A 17,325-nucleotide genomic window follows, 5' to 3' on the forward strand; every position below is an offset into this window, starting at 1 on the left:
CTCAGTGCCTCTTTGCTTGACATCATGGGAAAATCAAAAAAAATCAGCCAAGACTTCAGAAAAAATATTGTAGACCTCCACAAGTCTGGTTTATCCTTGGGAGCAATTTACAAATGCCTGAAGGTACCACTTTCATGATGTACAAACAATAGTACGCAAATATAAACACCATGTAGCCACCATACCACTCAGGAAGGAGACGCATTCTGTCTCCTAGAGATGAACGTACTTTGGTGCGAAAAGTGCAAATCAATCCCAGAACAACAGCGAAGGACCTTGTGAAGATGCTGGAGGAAACGGGTACAAAAGTATCTATATCCACAGTAAAATGAGTCCTATATCGACATAACCTGAAAGACCGGTCAGCAAGGAAGAAGCCACTGCTCCTAAACCGCCATAAAAAAGCCAGACTACGGTTTGCACCTGCACATGGGGACAAAGATTGTACTTTTTGGAGAAATGTCCTCTGGTCTGATGAACCAAAATATAACTGTTTGGCCATCATGACTATTTTTATGTTTGGGGGTGGGGGGGGGGGCTTGCAAGCCAAAGAATATCATCCCAACCATGAAGCACGGGGGTGGCTGCATCATGTTGTGGGGGTGGCTGCATCATGTTGTGGGGGTGCTTTCCTACAGCAGGGACTGGTGCACTTCACAAAATAGATGGCATCATGAGGAAAGAAAATGATGTAGATATATTGAAGCAACATCTCAAGACATCAGTCAGGAAGTTAAAGCTTGGTTGCAAATGGGTCTTCCAAATGGACAATGACCCCAAGCATACTTCCAAAGTTGTGTAAAAATGGTTTAAGGACAACAAAGTCAAGGTATTGGAGTGGCCATCACAAAGCCCTAACCGCAATCCTATAGAAAATGTGTGGGCAGAACTGAAAAGGTGTGTGCGAGCAAGGAGGCCTACAAACCTGACTCCGTTACACCAGCTCAATGGGCCAAAATGTATCCAACTTATTGTGGGAAGCTTGTGGAAGGCTACCTGAAACGTTTGACCCAAGTTAAACAATTTAAAGGCAATTCAACCTAATACTAATTGAGTGTATGTAAACTTCTGACCCACTGGGAATGTGATGAAAGAAAGAAAAGCTGAAATGAATCATTCTCTCTACTATTATTCTGACATTTCACATTCTTAAAATAAAGTGGTGATCCTAACTAACCTAATTGTTACTAGGATTAAATGTCAGGAATTGTGAAAAGCTGAGTTTAAATGTATTTGGCTAAGGTGTATGTTAACTTCCGACTTCAACTGTAGCCTGGAATCCAAACTCTATTATGCTCCGTTTCATTTTTAATTCCAGGCTAGGTAGGAATCACGGGTGAAACGGAATATGCCAGTTTGGTGTCCAGGCTTTACAATGGTGAAACGGAGCATACCAGTTTGGATTCCAAGCTTTAGCCATCCCAACCACATGTCCAGTCTCCTATTATCGGTTTGGATTCCAGGCTAGCTAGAGCCTCACTCTGTCTTAAACCTACGGAGTCTGGTAGGGTGGATAACCTGAACGGCATGGTCTTTCTGAGAACCTCCGCCACTCGCCTGCCATGTGATTATAGCCTCGGAACGAAATTTTCCCGGCTTACTCCACGTCACTCACCCACCCTTTTCTTGCTCTCTCGTTCACGGTCTTGTTCTCTCTTGGTCTCCTTTGCCCTCTTGTTCTCATTCTGTTTCTCTTTCTCTCTGTCGTCACTCTCTGTCCTTATCACACTCTCCTTCTCCATCCTTCCCCCTCTCTTTAACCCTGCCCGTCTCCCATCTGTTTAACTTTTTCTGCCCTCGTCGCCTCGCTTTTCTGTTCTGTCTCTTCCCTTTTGCACACTTTCCTTTTCTCTCCCTTGCTCCCACTCTCTCTCCTTCTCTCCCTTGCTCCCACTCTCTTTCTCTCCCTTGCTCCCACTCAATTGAGCATGAGTCATTCTGCATCATTCTGAGTTTTGACTGGTCTTATACGTTTCTCCCTCTGCCTTTCCATGTAGGAGAAACCTTGAGCATCCAACCTACAGTTTATTTCAAATCGGTCTGTACAGATGCACAAATGCAAGCTAACATTGCATTCTGTATCTGTATAAGGTTGCACCTACTGTACGTAGTGTTGTCATATTTTGATTTATGCCAAAGTACTTCTTCCGTTCCTTCATCTGCGTTCTGCACTAAAATGAAAGAACTAGAGAGTAAACATATTGACAAGTTTGAGAGAAGCATCCACAATATTACGTTCACCTGTTCCCTGTGTACAAATCATTGCAGATGAATGAGAGGAGATGATTCGAGAACTACATTAGACTACTAAGATCCACCCCTGTAGCCCAGTCCACGCTCTGTTTGTGCTGTCTTGCCAACTCCTATGGTCTCTGTCATGTCTAGCTCCCGGGTGGTGCAGCGGTTTAAAGCACTGCATCTCAGTGCTAGAGGCGTCACTACAGACCCTGGATCGATTCCAGGCTGTATCACAACCGGCCATGATTGGGAGTCACCTAGGGCAGCGCACACTTGGCCCAGCGTCGTCCGGTTTTGGCTGGGGTAGGCCGTCATAAATACAAAAAATAAATATGTAAAATAATTGGAGTTGGCAAGACTGCACAAACAGATCTGGGACCGGGCTGTAACTCTTGGACTGTGACAAAGTCGAGGGCTGCGTCCCAAATTGCACCCTAATCCCAACATTGTGCATTTCTTTTGACCAGAATCCTAATGGCCCTGGTCAAAAGTAGCAAGAAGGCTTCATTTTTAGTTTCCCCCACAATGAAATCGGGGAGAGGACTGTGGATGTGTGTCTGTCCGTTAGTCACATGCGATATCTCAGATAGCACTAACCCGATTTTGACGAAACGGTGTAATGATGCATCTTGCCATAGAGATTCAGCATTTACAAAATTACACTGATTGGCCCGATGGTGGCGCTATAAGATATTGAAAATGCTAACTTTAAAAGGTCATGCCCCTCAGCCCGTTTGACATAAAGTCATGAAATTCAGTACATTGGTCCCTCTCCTTTCAAGGAACAAATTTGCCACAAGGTCCTCAATGATGGATGTTCCACCATTTTAAATTTTGTGATAAACACTTAAAACGCTACTCTTCTGGCACGATCTGTATGAAACTTGATATGTGGCATCGATGGACACAGGCTTCTCAATGCATTGAATATACGTTTTGTAGTGCTTAGGTTATGAGTGTACTGATGTAAAGTTTTTTTTATCGGCGCTGTGCCTGTTGTTCACGCGCGTATCTGCCCTCTCATTGGCTAGAATGGTCCCACACCTGATCTTGCCTCTTCCCGACTCTCTTCTAGTCTGAATACCAGTCTCTTTAGCTAACGTTACACTTCATACCACTCCTTGTCATTGCCAAAAAGACTGCCCATTCTGCAATCTCAATGTTCAATATGTGCTGGATTTACAGCGGAGTCTCTCATTGGTTGTTGTTCACTCCACATGTTGTCATTTTCCATGACAACATGTGGAGCCTCTAATAGCAGAATTTGAATTTATAACAAAAACAAACATTTTGCTGTTAGCTGGACAAGTTGTTGTATAAGATGTTTTGTGGTAGGAATTGTAGTCTCTGGGACATGACGACAGGGAGTGGATTCGCTAAAGAGACGGGTACCCAGCTTAACTGCCTTCCTTCCATTTATTTTCATTGTTCGAGTGGCCACTTAAGGTATCTGGTCAATTTAATGGATCATCTGTGGTCGCACACGATAACTGGAAGAAAAAAAACAGATGCGACCTCCGGGAACGCTTGCGAAGCAGACTAGGTAGACCAGCCCGGGGTTTGGGGTTGAAGAAGTCAATGAGAGAAGTGAAAAATTGTTCCTTCTAGTTGTTCATTTTATTGGAATCTAAAGGCACAACCTAGATTCGATCCAATGTCCTAAATTATTTGAACATGTTATTACTCTAACTTTGTGAAAGTGACAAACTGACAAGTTTTTACTTTTGTCAAAAACGACTTCATATCGAGTGAGTGCGTTTGATTTGGCAGCCTGCACATGCGCAGTTCGGCACGAGATGACCTTTACACCCGATGACGTGTTTCTGTGCATGAGCTCAGCTAGCTAGCATCGCCATGACATCACCTACAAGTGTGATCGGGGATTTCTTTTGGAGAAACAGTTTTATCCTGTCTTCATAGTGTACTGTCTGACTACTTTTTTGACCTCTGGTGCTCTCCGGGGTGAAGTTTCTCCGAGGTAAAGATCTAGGTTAAGCTTCCTCTCCCCCAATCCGTGCTTTAACCATTAGTGGGGGAAGTGCAAAAGTGATCCAAGATTGTTTTGAATGACCTCTCCTGGTAATACTGTTATTGACAAAAAGAGACCTTTTTTAGTTTTTGGGGCTGTAAGTAAGTGATGATGATATTGATGATGGTAATGAGGATAATGATGCAAAGAATCACTGGAAATTAGCATAAGATGGTGCAATGCACTTAACTGTTTTACAAAATCAAATCAAATGTATTTGTCACATACACATGGTTAGCAGATGTTAATGCAAGTGTAGCGAAATGCTTGTGCTTCTAGTTCCCGACCATGCAGTAATATCTAACAAGTAATCTAACCTAACAATTTCACAACTACTACCTTATACACACAAGTGTAAAGGAAAGAATACGAATGTGTACATAAAAGTACATGAATGAGTGATGCCCGAACAGCATAGGCAAGATGCAGTAGATGGCATAGAGTACAGTATATACATATGAGATGAGTAATGTAGGGTATGTAAGCATTATATCAAGTGGCTAGTGATAAATTGATTACATCAATTTTTCCATTATTTCCATTCGATGTGTCAATGTTTTGATTTATAAATCCCTTTTGTAAACGATTTGAAAAACAAATGAGTGAAATTACCATGATATTGATTAAGACAATGATGGTGGTGATGGTATTTTTAAAGTAATCCATCATCCCCTCAGTGTCTTATCCTCTTATAGAATTACCAGCACTCCACTCACCTAATCCTCTCACCTCATGGCCTTTGTTTGTAGGGATTCAATGTTTGAGTGACACCAAGTCAAGTCGCAGTCTAGCTAACCAAGTAGAAGTTCTCATATAAGCGCATCTTCACAAGAGGGCACCCATCCAGGGCCTGTATTCATAAAGCCTGTCTTAGTAGGAGTGCTGATCTGGGATCAGTTTTCTTTTAGATTATAAGGAATGGACGGGGGGGACCTGATCCTAGATCAGCACTCATACTCTGAGACTTTTTTGCCCCTGTGTGTGTGTGTGTGTGTGTGTGTCTGTGTGTATGTATGATATATATATACCGACCGACCGGACGGACGAAGAAGTTTGGGCACCCCTCTAAGGCTGCATAATAATTTACTCTGTCGTCACAGAAAATGATCACAGTGGCATGCCATTCATTTTCCAATAAAAGCTGAATACTGGGGTATTGTCCAGACAAAGATTTTTAGTGTAGCAATATTAAGTTGTATGAAATTAAATCAGATGTGAAAAATAGGCTATGCAAAAATGTGGGCACCCTTGTCATTCTGTTGATTTGAATACCTGTAACTACTTAGCACTGATTAATTGGAACACACAATTAGTTTGGTGAGCTCATTAAGCCTTGAACTTCATAGACAAGTGCATCCAATCATGAGAAAATGTATTTAAGGTGGCCAATTGACTCTCCTCTGAAGAGTGGCAACATGGGGGCCTCAAAACAACTCTCAAATGACCTGAAAACAAAGATTGTTCAACATTATGGTTTAGAGGAAGGCTACAAAAAGCTATCGCAGAGATTTAAGCCGTCAGTGTCCACTGTGAGGAACATAGTGAGGAAATGGAAGACCACAGGCACAGTTCTTGTTAAGTGGCAGGCCAAGTAAAATATCGGAGAGGCAAAGGATGGTGAACGGTCAAAAACAGCCCACAGACCACCTCCAAAGACCTACAACATCATCTTGCTGCATATGGTGTCACTGTGTATCGTTCAACAATTCAGCGAAGAAGAAGCTGTATGGGAGAGTGATGCGGAAGAAGCCTTTTCTGCGCACACGCCACAAACAGAGTCGCTTGAGGTATGCAAACGCACATTTGGACAAGCCAGCTTCATTTTGGAATACGGTGCTGTGGACTGATGAAACAAAGATTGAGTTATTTGGTCATAACAAGGGACGTTATGCATGGTGGCAAAAGAGCACAGCGTTCCAAGAAAAACACTTGCTACCCACAGTAAAATTTGGTGGGGGTTCCATCATGCTGTCGGGCTGTGTGGCCAGTGCCGGTACTGGGAATCTTGTTAAAGTTGAGGGTCGCAATGGATTCCACTCAATATCAGCAGATTCTTGGGAATAATGTTGAAGAATGAGTCACAAAGTTGAAGTTACGCCGGGGCTGGATATTTCAACAAGACAACGACCCAAAACACTGCTCAAAATCTACCCGGGCATTTATGCAGAGTTTATGTTCTGGAATGGCCATCCCAGTCCCCAGATCACTGAGAATCTGTGGGATGATTTGAAGCGGGCTGTCCATGCTTGGCAACCATCAAACCTAACTGAACTGGAGAAGTTTTATGAGGAGGAATGGTCCAAAATACCTTCATCCAGAATCCAGACACTCATTAGAGGCTATGGGAAGCGTCTAGAGGCTGTTATTTTAGCAAAAGGAGGCTCTACTAAATATTGATGTGATTTTTCTATTGGGGTGTCCAAATTTGTGCACCTGTCTAATTTTGTTTTGATGCATATTGTACATTTTCTGTTAATCCAATAAACCTAATTTCACTACTGAAATATTACTGTGTCCATCAGTTATTTGATAGATCAAAATAAAATTCCTGATCCAAACACCCAATTATTTATAAATGGAAATCATGGAAATTGTCAGGGGTGCCCAAACTTTTTCATATGACTGTATATATATATATATTTAAATTATTTTTTACCTTTATTTAAATATGTAGTATAGTTTGTGTTTTTATTTATTTCTCCTCTCTATCGTTCTTTCTCTATCCTTCTCTTTTTCTCTCTTCCTTCCTCTCTTTTCCTTTTACCCTCAGGTCAAAATACCACAAGCTCAAATATGGAACAGAGTTGAACCAAGGAGACATGAAACCTCCCAGCTACGATGATTCCGGTAAGTTCCCGAGTGGCGCAGCGGTCTAAGGCACTGCATCTCAGTGCTAGAGGCGTCACTACAAACACAAACTGTATCACAAACGGCAGCGATTGGGAGTCTCATAGGGCTGCGCACAATTGGCCCAGCGTCGTCTGGGTTTGGCTTGAGTAGGCCAGCATTGTAAATAAATTAAGTTTCAAAAAGTTCCACCTCTGTACTCTTAGTACCAACCGGTGCCAGTGACACTACTTTGAGTCCTACATCGTAAAGCCATCTTTTAATTCTGCAATTTAAAATGACTAATTAAATATTTGTATGGCGCCTTTCTCAGACCTCAGGTGCTTTACATATTCAAGATTACACAATGCATTCACACACACTGTAGACATCGATGGAATAAATGAAAACCAAAAATACCAAAAACAAAGCGCAACCAAATAGGGGGGCGCCTAGGTTAGTGGTTGTAAATGAAAGCATGACTTTGCACATCTCAGCAGTCATCACTCATGATCGATGACATTTGGGACCTACCGCCTCAATTTGGTCTTATGTATTGTTTTTTATATTGGATAAAAGTAGAGACTCAGAGCAAGAAAATTGTAAATGATACAGTCGAGGAACAATGGGGAAGTAATTATGCTTTGAAAGTTGACAAACTTGTAACCCCACTTTTGAGAAAATGTCCCTTGAATGTTTTGGTACACCTACTGGAGAGCTCTTCTTTGTCTACACCCATTCAGCATCATTCACAACCTCTTAAGCCTTAGCCCCACACATCGCTTTAAGGATTCACATGTGAGGCCATGTGCTAAACAGAGTGATTTAATTTAGTAAACAACCAACGATTTCAAGACTAAAAGTAGTAGCCTACAATAAGGTAAAAATACACTTTATCTAGTCCTTGTCTATAACATAATCTGACTTTGGTGCAGGTTATGTTGTTCTTCATATTACCGTAAATGTATTTGTCAGATGCATAGGATGCATGTCAACGGTACAGTAAAAATGGTTACTTGCATAGCCGCAATATCAAAAACATTAAAGTGTCCAGATATAAATATTTGGTAATTATTAGATGACGTTTACCTGACATACTTGTCGAAAATCATGGATTATGTGGAGGAAATGCTATAACCACCTCGCAGTCACATCTAGCTAAGGGGATGGGTCACTGTTGTCTAGACATGTACAGAGGTTAATGAAATACAATAGATGGCTGTAATCATCTCCCAGACACACCTGGCTAACTTGATGGGTCCTGTAATCATCTGTTGAAGTGGAGTCTTTTGTTTAGACATGTAGGTAGCTAGCTAAACAATGAACCGGCGTAATCCCAACTCATACTACTACCAATGTAAACATTGTCATAGCTGTAGAATGAATCTGCTGGTAGCTAAAGAGCTAATCAACTAGGTTCAATGTTAGCTAGCTAACATTAGGCTATAACTAGCGACGCAAATGGATTTCTGATTTGAATAATATTACTACACAGATCATGCACTTAACGTTAGATAGCGAGCCAGCAAGCTAATGTTCGCTAGCTAGTGAACAGTAAGCTATAACTTGCAATGAAAATGACTTTCTGACAATTAGAAACGTATAATATCTGAAAATAAAGTTAGACTCTTACCCGAATACATGGATGAACGCTTCACGGCAGACTGAAACCATTTAACTCCGTTTTGTTTGTAGCTATATTTTGTTTGGCCAGCGTTGTCAGCTCACTCCGGTTCACATTGACCGTGGCGTGTGCAGAAAGTAGCCCATCACTTTTTCCAACTGATCTGTCGATAGCGCCTGCTAAATTCAGGGCATCAATGTTGTTGAGAAAAGTAGCACAACTTTTGTCGTTCTCGATGGCTAACGTTATATCTTTCAAAAATAGCGCTGTAGAAATGACTATCAACACATACTGAGCAGTTCATGTTATAGACAGAAGCAAGCTACATGGCAGACCAATCCAAACTCGGCATGTCCAGCCCATGCATTATCATGCATTATCTTATTTTTTGTATTGCTGGTAATGGTTTTTGAAAATGCAAGTTTTTGTGCTGTTAGGTTATTCCCCTATGTGTAAATGTATTCTGCTGTTGTATTTTTTTGTGTTATCTTTGATCGTTTTGTTTGTCATGTTTAGTTTCTTAATCATTGTACCTAAACTGTATGTGTAAACATGTTTACGCAGGGCCCAGCTGTAAAAGCGACTTTGGTCTCAGTCTGTGTTCCTTGTTGAAATAAAGGTAGAATAATAATCTCAGCCAATCATGTCTTGCGGGAAGGTTCGTGTCATTTTCTGTGGCAAAACCAACTGGGCTCGTAATTTAACAATTTTATTCGTATTTACAGATGGAATACAAGTTTGTTATTAAAGCACATGAAAGTTCATGTTCCAGAAGGCATTTCTGCCAAAGTGATGATGATGATGTTCAAACGCCTCCTGTGAAGTAGTGACTTGTGACGTACACCTAGTTTCCTGAAACAAGTAACATTTGTGCATGTCAAATGCCACAATACTGACATGTTTCATTCAGATGTACTGTATGCATTCTGACAATCTAACCTGGATTGCACCATGTGTCCTGACCTGTTTCAATTTGAATTTTGGATTGAAATTGAATGCAGCACAAATACTGTAAGTATTTAAGTCCATGCTTCAAGATTGTGAGTGAAGCCTTAAATAACATGGTGCGTCTGTCTGTCTCATTCTTGTCTCCCCTCTCTCTCTCCATCAGATGAAGGGAATGAAAACGAGGTCCCGAGCCCCCCCAACAGTAGTCAGCTGGGTTGGAAACAGGGACGGCAGCTGCTCAGACAGTGAGTGCAACACACACACATTTCTTTGTTTTACTGGTGCCCTATGGCTGTACACCTTTAAGTGCTTTAAGACCTGGTGACCTTCTGATCAGAAGGTTTGCAAGGGTGGGAGTTTCGGCTTTCCACGGTGACATCACCATGTGGAATATTGGTTAATAGACCAATAACAAAGAGCGTTCCAAACCTCTCTGCCAAAAACACAGTTTTGATCAATTTTCCCCTCCCCACTCCCCTCCCCAGACCCTTCCCAGACAGTCCTAGCAAAATTCTACTGCAGTCTACTACAGGTACTTACACTGAACAAAAATATAAACGCAACATGTCAAGTGTTGGTCTCATTTTTCATGAGCTGAAATAAAAGATCCCTACATTTTACATACACAGAAAAGGCGTATTTTGCAAAAAATGTTGTGAACAAATTGAACAAGATAATCCATCCACCTGACAGGAGTGGCATATCAAGAAGCTTATTTAAACGGCATAATCATTACACACATGCATCTTGTGTTGGAGACAATAAATAAGGCCACTTTAAAATGTGCAGTTTTGTCACCCAACACAATGCCACAGATGTCTCAAGTTTTGAGGGTGCATGCAATTGTCATGCTGATTGCAGGACTGTCCACCAGAGCTGTTGACAGATAATGGAACGTTGTTTTAAAGAATATGGCAGTACGTCCAACCGGCCTTACAACTGCAGACCACGTGTATAATGTCAACGTTGTGAACAGAGTGCCCCATGGTGGCTGTGGGTTATGGTATGGGCAGGCATAACAACAAACGCACTTGCGTTTTATCGTTGCCAATTTGAATGCACAGAGATACCATGACGAGATCCTGAGGCCCATTGTGTTGCCATTCATCTGCCGCCATCACTTTATGTGTCAGCATGATAACGCATGGCCCTATGTTGCGAGCATCTGTACACTATTTCTGGACGCTGAAAATGTCCCAGTTCTTCCATGGTCTGCATATTCACCAGACATGTCACCTATTTGAGCATGTTTGGTATGCTCTGGATTGAGGTGTATGACAGCGTGTTCCTGATCCTGCCAATATCCAGCAACTTCGCATAGCCATTGATGAGGGGTGGGACAACATTCCACAGGCCACAATCAACTCTATGCGAAGGAGATGTGTTGCGCTGCATGAGGAAAATAGTGGTCGCGTTGCTGCATGTTGCATTTATTTATATTTTTGTTCAGTTTAATTGTTACCCAGCAACAATTTGATATTGATATAGAAATGGTTGCATTTGGGCCTTTTTAAATGCAATCCTTTATAATCTATTTAGCAGTGTGTTTTTATCTCTGTGCAGCTGTGAGAAACTATCCCATCACCCAATTTCTGTCTGGAAGATGTGTGGCGATGTGGACAACCAATATTATCCTGCATCTGGGTTGTTACAACAACCACTGACTCATTAGGGAAGGCCTCTTGGAGTTGGTGACTGTACGTCACCGGACTGTCTGTGTGCTCGTGTTTTGTTTGACCGTGTGTGTGTGGCTGTAGCCATAGCGCACCACCATCAGCTGCAAGTGTCTGTCTTAAGACAAAAAGCCATCAAAGGGAGGAAAATCTTCTTAATGGAGATTAAGAGCCTCAGTATGAATAGAGTAGTGGAGTAATCCCCCTGAGACTGGTGGGACGTGTGGATTGTTAGACACACACACACACACACTGAGACATATATAGAGCAACGTACACACAGAGTAAAATACGCACACACTTAGACACATGCTCACACACACAGTCTGAGACACTAAGACAGACTGAGACACACACACACACGCACACAGAGAGAGCGATATACACATTTTGAGACACACACACGCACTGTGTTACTCCTAGCATGTGAGTGCAAAGGGGTGTGAAAGTTCTTAAAAGGTTTGTACTTTGGTGCCCTCTGGGTGTCAAAAGTTGTCAGGACATAGAATGAGCGGTAGGGGATACTGAGAGAGTGTGCGTGCGCATGCTTGCGTAGGTATGAGACCTATAGAGAAAAAGGAATAGAAAGAGAATACTGTGATGGCGCAATGAGAAAAGTGTGTGTGTGTCTCATCCAGTGCCCAGCCACCCACTCACAGTACAATCTATGGAAGTACAGACTAGGGTTAACATTGCAACTCCCAACACAGAGTGAATACACACACACACACACACAATCTTTCTCTCGCTCTCTCTGCTATGCATTCTCATGATCCACACAACTCCTAGAGTACTCCGACAGCAGCACACATGGCATGGCCACATCTCGATTCCAGAGAGTGGTCATTGATTTCGCATGTCAGAGTATAGTTACACACACACACACAGCACAGTAGATTGTCCACATATCCTCAACCCTAATTTCATCTCGCCAGCCTACACTATGGAATAAGGTTCTTCTTGTCGATATTACTCCAGTCAGCGTGTGATTAAAAGAAAGTACGTGTGTGTGAGGGTGTTTCAAAATGGCACCCAAGCCTTCAAATGTGATAAGAGAGAGGGTCTGTGTGGTGTGTGTGTGTATATATATATATATATATATATGTATATATATATATATATATACATATATATATATATATATATATGTATATATATATATATATATATATATATATATATATATATATATATATATATATATATATATATATATATATATATATATATATATATATATATATTGTGTGTATGTTGTATCTGTCTACTTGTGTGTAGCGGCAGCTACAGGCAGGCACTGAACCACTCAAGGGAAAGGGTCCCCCCCCTCCCCCCATCAGAACCATGAACTCACTGAACCGGACCTGACAAAGAGAGAGAGGAAAAGTGAAAGAAGGGGGGGGGGGGCTAGAGAAGCGGGAGATGGGAAGAGAGCAGAGCAGAGAATCATGGAATGCAGCTAGACACTTGATCAGAATCCAACATTCATAGTTACCCCTATTCTTGACTTCTAATTCTAAAATACTTGACTTTTTTTATCAACAATTGAAGTTAAACTTGTTTTATATATAAATACTAGGTATTGGCTAATTTGGGCATGTTATGCGCAGTTTTGCCCATTGAAGTTAAGAACTCAACATTTTAATGTTGCACGTAGCTCCAATACCCACAGCATACAGGGACTTATGTTATGCAGAATATGTCAATAGATCAAGAAATACATCTGGGCACTAAATTGTATTATCCTTGGATGACGTCCTTGGATGAAGGAATGCGAATGCAGCATCTCATTGAGAGGAAGTGTGTGTGTGTGTGTGTATTGTCTCTGGTGTGTGTGTGTGTGTGTCTGTGTAACGAAGAACAGACTCTGAGATGGTGTTAGCCCATGAATGGAGGATTGTGTCTGGGCATTCAGGGCTCCTGCGACTGGAGAGGCTGGTACAGCAAGAGACGGAGAGGAACTTTTTTTCCTATATATATATATTTTCTCCCCTCGTCTGTTAAAGCTTGCACAAGATGCTGTTTTATCAAAACCTCCGACCTTGGAGCATCAGAACTTAAGCGCGTCTTGAAGGAATAAGGATAGGATCATTTTGGTTTTACCTACCGAGTGAGGTATGTTGGGGGTTTTGGAGGGCTTTAGCGAAATTTTGCATTCGATCTCGTTAAGTAGTTTGTAAATCAGCATAAGATTGGTTTTAATTGGTTCAGTTATGCAATACTGTATAGATAGTTTGTTGTGTTGTTTCATTCCCTTGTTGTGCAGTGACTGAAAACTGATGTTTTCCGCTCTGAGAGAAATAGTTTTTCACACAATTGCTTTCTTTGGACCCTATGGTGTATATAAAGGAACATGTTTGTTTTCTTCAGAAACTGTATCCTATATAGAGTAGGCCATATTTAATATTTATAGCTTTGATAGGACTTTGTCTTTGGTATCTAATCTTGCTCCTGAAATGGTCAACGTCCTGCTCTATCCTGTCAGACTAACACACCAGGAACTCAAATACAGTTAACTCCAAAGAACTCTGCTTAAATATAAATGGCAATGGTTTTAGAATAACTTTCAAGTGTAATTTTAACCTTGACTCCAATCGTCTCTTTTGAAACCTAATTTACACAGTGATTTAGCGTGACACCAAATATCATAAGCTGTCTTAAAAAATATGACTAATATATAGTCGTGTCGCTTCTGCAATGTTATGATGAAAAAACAGGCGTAGATGGAAGTTGCACCTAGACCCCCACCCCCCTTATGGTTATGGTTAGGATTGGGGGATTAGGATAGGATTTAAAGACACTTCTCACTCTACGTACAAAATCTTGAAATTATTAGGCGATCGTTCCCGTAACTTTCAATCGGGCCTTACTTTCCAGGTACCTTCAGGAGGTGGGCTACACGGACACCATCTTGGATGTTAAGTCCCAGAGGGTCAGGGCGCTGCTGGGCCTGGCTGGAGACTCTGGAGAGAGGCCGTCGGTCAGGAAACCGGAACCCATGGTCAACGGCACCGAGCCATCTTTTCAGAAGGACAGCGGCATGATCAGGTGAGCTACCGCTAACTGCTAATGACTATTGCTGCTGTTATGGTTATTGCTGTGCTAAATGCTGTTGTTGTGGTTGGCGCTAAAGATATTGCTATGGTTAAGGCTAAATCCTATTGTTATTGCGATCATTAATGCTGTTGCTAATGCTGCTGTTGTAGCTAATGCTTGTGCTATTGCTCTAGCTATTGCTAATGCTATTGAATTTTGCCATCGCTAATGCTATTGTTGTAGCCATTGCTAATGCTATCACTAATGGATAACTAGCATTCGTCAAGGAAGTCCAGTGACAAACAGTGTAGGGCTGCATGTGTAGGAGCCCTGCATTGTTTTTGTGTTGTCACTAACATCTGTCTCGTTTTCTCTCTCTTCTGTCCGTCAGTAAACCTGACATGTCTGACTCGGCCACTGTCCTTGAGGCCTTCAAGTTCATAGAAAGCGCCGCCGCCGAGTTTAGCGACGAAGATGACGACGAAGACAGCGACGGGAGGGACAAGACCATTATGAACTTGGCCACTGTAAGCAAGGACACACACACACACACACACACACACATTCATGATCTGACTTGGGCTTCTTCATGGCGCAATGGCTACAACAATAGAGTAACAACAGTAACAGATTGAATTAGCGACAGGCATCAATAACACTCAAGGAGAACCAGTACCAGTCACAAGCCATATTACCGAATTCCTCATACTTCATTCTAGGGTGGTGATAAGTGAAATTGTGTAACTAAATGTTATGTTACAAAATACATTTTAGCAAGACAAATATGATTATTCATGTTCTGAATCGTTCAGTGGGGTCTTTCTGTAACATATCATTAACATTATATCTAAAAAGTCCGATTTTGTAACCGAGTGCATCCGATAATAAGCACCAATCGGTGTTGACGTGGTGATGCAGGTTTCTCTTAACTTTTGAGGATTTTACCTTTTGTGGTCGTTGTCTCCAAAGTTGTTTCCGTGGGTCACAAAAAGCTACATTTGCATGACACGAGCTGAATTAAATGTAAAAGGCTTTTAAAATAAAATGCTCAGTGCTCTATTGACATTTCAGAGAAGTTTGTTTTTGTGAGAAATATTTGAAAAAGAACAGGAATTTTGAATTAATATGAAAAGCGTATAATACAATATGAAAATACTACATGTCATGTCCCAAAATCGATATCCATCTTACCTATATATTGTTTTATGTCCTGTGGATTCAAGAAGAAAGATGACAAGTTCAGCGGGAAAGTGAGCCTGTCAGGTAGCAGGTAGCCTTCATTCTTGCACAGAATCCAGCCTAGTTTACAATGCAATTTTCCCTATTTATTTATTTAACCACGTTTTTGATTGGACCACCCTACTCATTCAGACCTACAGTTTAACACTCAATTCATTCAGTCACTCAGACCCCCTCTCTGTCTCTTCAACCCTCTCTGTCTTCCACAGATGGTGAGGAAGAAGACGTCTTCTTCCCCCTCCTCATCCTCGGACATGAGTGACGACCCGGACACAGAGGAGGCCCTGAAGGGCTTTGACTTCCTGGCCAGCCCAGATGAGATGGAAGGATCGCCCGATGTCCGGAGTGTTGAAGACAGCGGTGACTGGGGTGAGGGAGGGAGGGAGGGAGGGGCGTTGGTTGGTTGGTCTGTTGGTGGGTGAACACTCAAACTAGAATAGTAAAAGTTTACATGTGGACCAAAGTGGGTCGACTAGTAGGCCTAGTCAACAGTGAAGGGGAAATTTTGACCGCGGATCATAATTAGGACAGTGGCCAAGTAAGTGGGGGACAGTCATGTATTCTCAGGACACTAGAGCATAAAAAGGACAGGAGGGCCATAGAAAGAGGACTGTAGACCAAAGGGAGGACCAGTGAGCCATAGCAGGGACATTGAGTGTAACTCGGTTTCCAGCTCTAGGGCCACAGAACAGTCTCCACTGAGGGGACCTACCCTTTCCTTAGTCGCCCACTCAGACAGGACCCTGTATTCTTGAACCTAGTCTTCACACAAAGACACAGCTGGCCACCTGCCTACTACTGTAGCTCCCTTATCCCCTTCAGCTAACAGAGAACTCCCGTCACCTAGCAACGCCATGTGTTTATCTCGACTCTATGACAAAGGGCATTCCCACGCAATCAGTGAGTCAGCGTGTCACAGGTCAGGCAGCAGTCAGTTTTCAGCCAAAGAGGAAGGATGCTGTGGCGTCACTGGTTGTGTGACAGAGGAAGCCAGAGGGATCCAGTTGAAGACAGCCTATTTTCAAAGTAAATACTAAGTAGTATGCTAGTGTAGACATTAGAACACAGCAAATGACAAATTGTCTGATGCATTGACAATCCAGTTATTTTTATAAATACTTTAATTCAATAGTAGTTCATATAAATACTGGTGACTATTTAAAAAAAAAAAAAAAGACATCTTGTATTATTGGGATAATTAGGTCAACTTGCGTGGGAAACTGAGTTGTTCGCATTTCTTTGTTAACAATAACTGAAGAAGCCATGAGCTGAACACACAGCAAAGGAAGGATAGATGGATGGATGGTATTAAAGGTCCAGAGGCAGCGAGGCGCTTAGCTGATCAGTTATGAAACAGAGTTGTCATCAGCAGCTCTGTGTTCACCACCACCTCTTGATCCCACACTGCCGCTTCAGACCAATGTTGTGTCCCAAATGGCACCCTATTCCCTATATAGTGCACTATTTTTGACCTGAGCCCTATGGATCCTGGTCAAAAGTAGTGCACTATAAAGGGAATAGGGTGCCATTTTGGATAGAACCAGAAACATCTGTCGCTGAGGGCTGCAGTGGGGAAAATAGAAGGGAAAATAGAATATCCGTTCTGTTTACCATATATTATATGATCATGCCTGCATCTGAAATTAGAAATATTAATATGCTTATAGGTATAGATACAGATAACTCTGCACATTATTAGACTTTTTTGTTGT

At 41.8% G+C, this 17,325-nt stretch overlaps 1 protein-coding gene across 2 annotated transcripts in view; it reads left to right on the forward strand.

Moving 5' to 3' along the window:
* Positions 1-17,325, forward strand: part of LOC110486038 (striatin) — a 92,386-nt gene that overhangs the window by 54,367 nt on the left and 20,694 nt on the right. For both annotated transcript variants that reach the window (XM_036940685.1, XM_021557349.2), the window contains exons 3-7: positions 7,038-7,114; positions 9,829-9,910; positions 14,216-14,386; positions 14,766-14,901; positions 15,823-15,982. In XM_036940685.1, coding sequence (XP_036796580.1) covers positions 7,038-7,114; positions 9,829-9,910; positions 14,216-14,386; positions 14,766-14,901; positions 15,823-15,982 — 626 coding nt within the window. The remainder of the gene's footprint in view (positions 1-7,037; positions 7,115-9,828; positions 9,911-14,215; positions 14,387-14,765; positions 14,902-15,822; positions 15,983-17,325) is intronic.

Source organism: Oncorhynchus mykiss, chromosome 13, assembly GCF_013265735.2.
Source record: "Oncorhynchus mykiss isolate Arlee chromosome 13, USDA_OmykA_1.1, whole genome shotgun sequence".
NCBI classification, from domain to species: domain Eukaryota; kingdom Metazoa; phylum Chordata; class Actinopteri; order Salmoniformes; family Salmonidae; genus Oncorhynchus; species Oncorhynchus mykiss.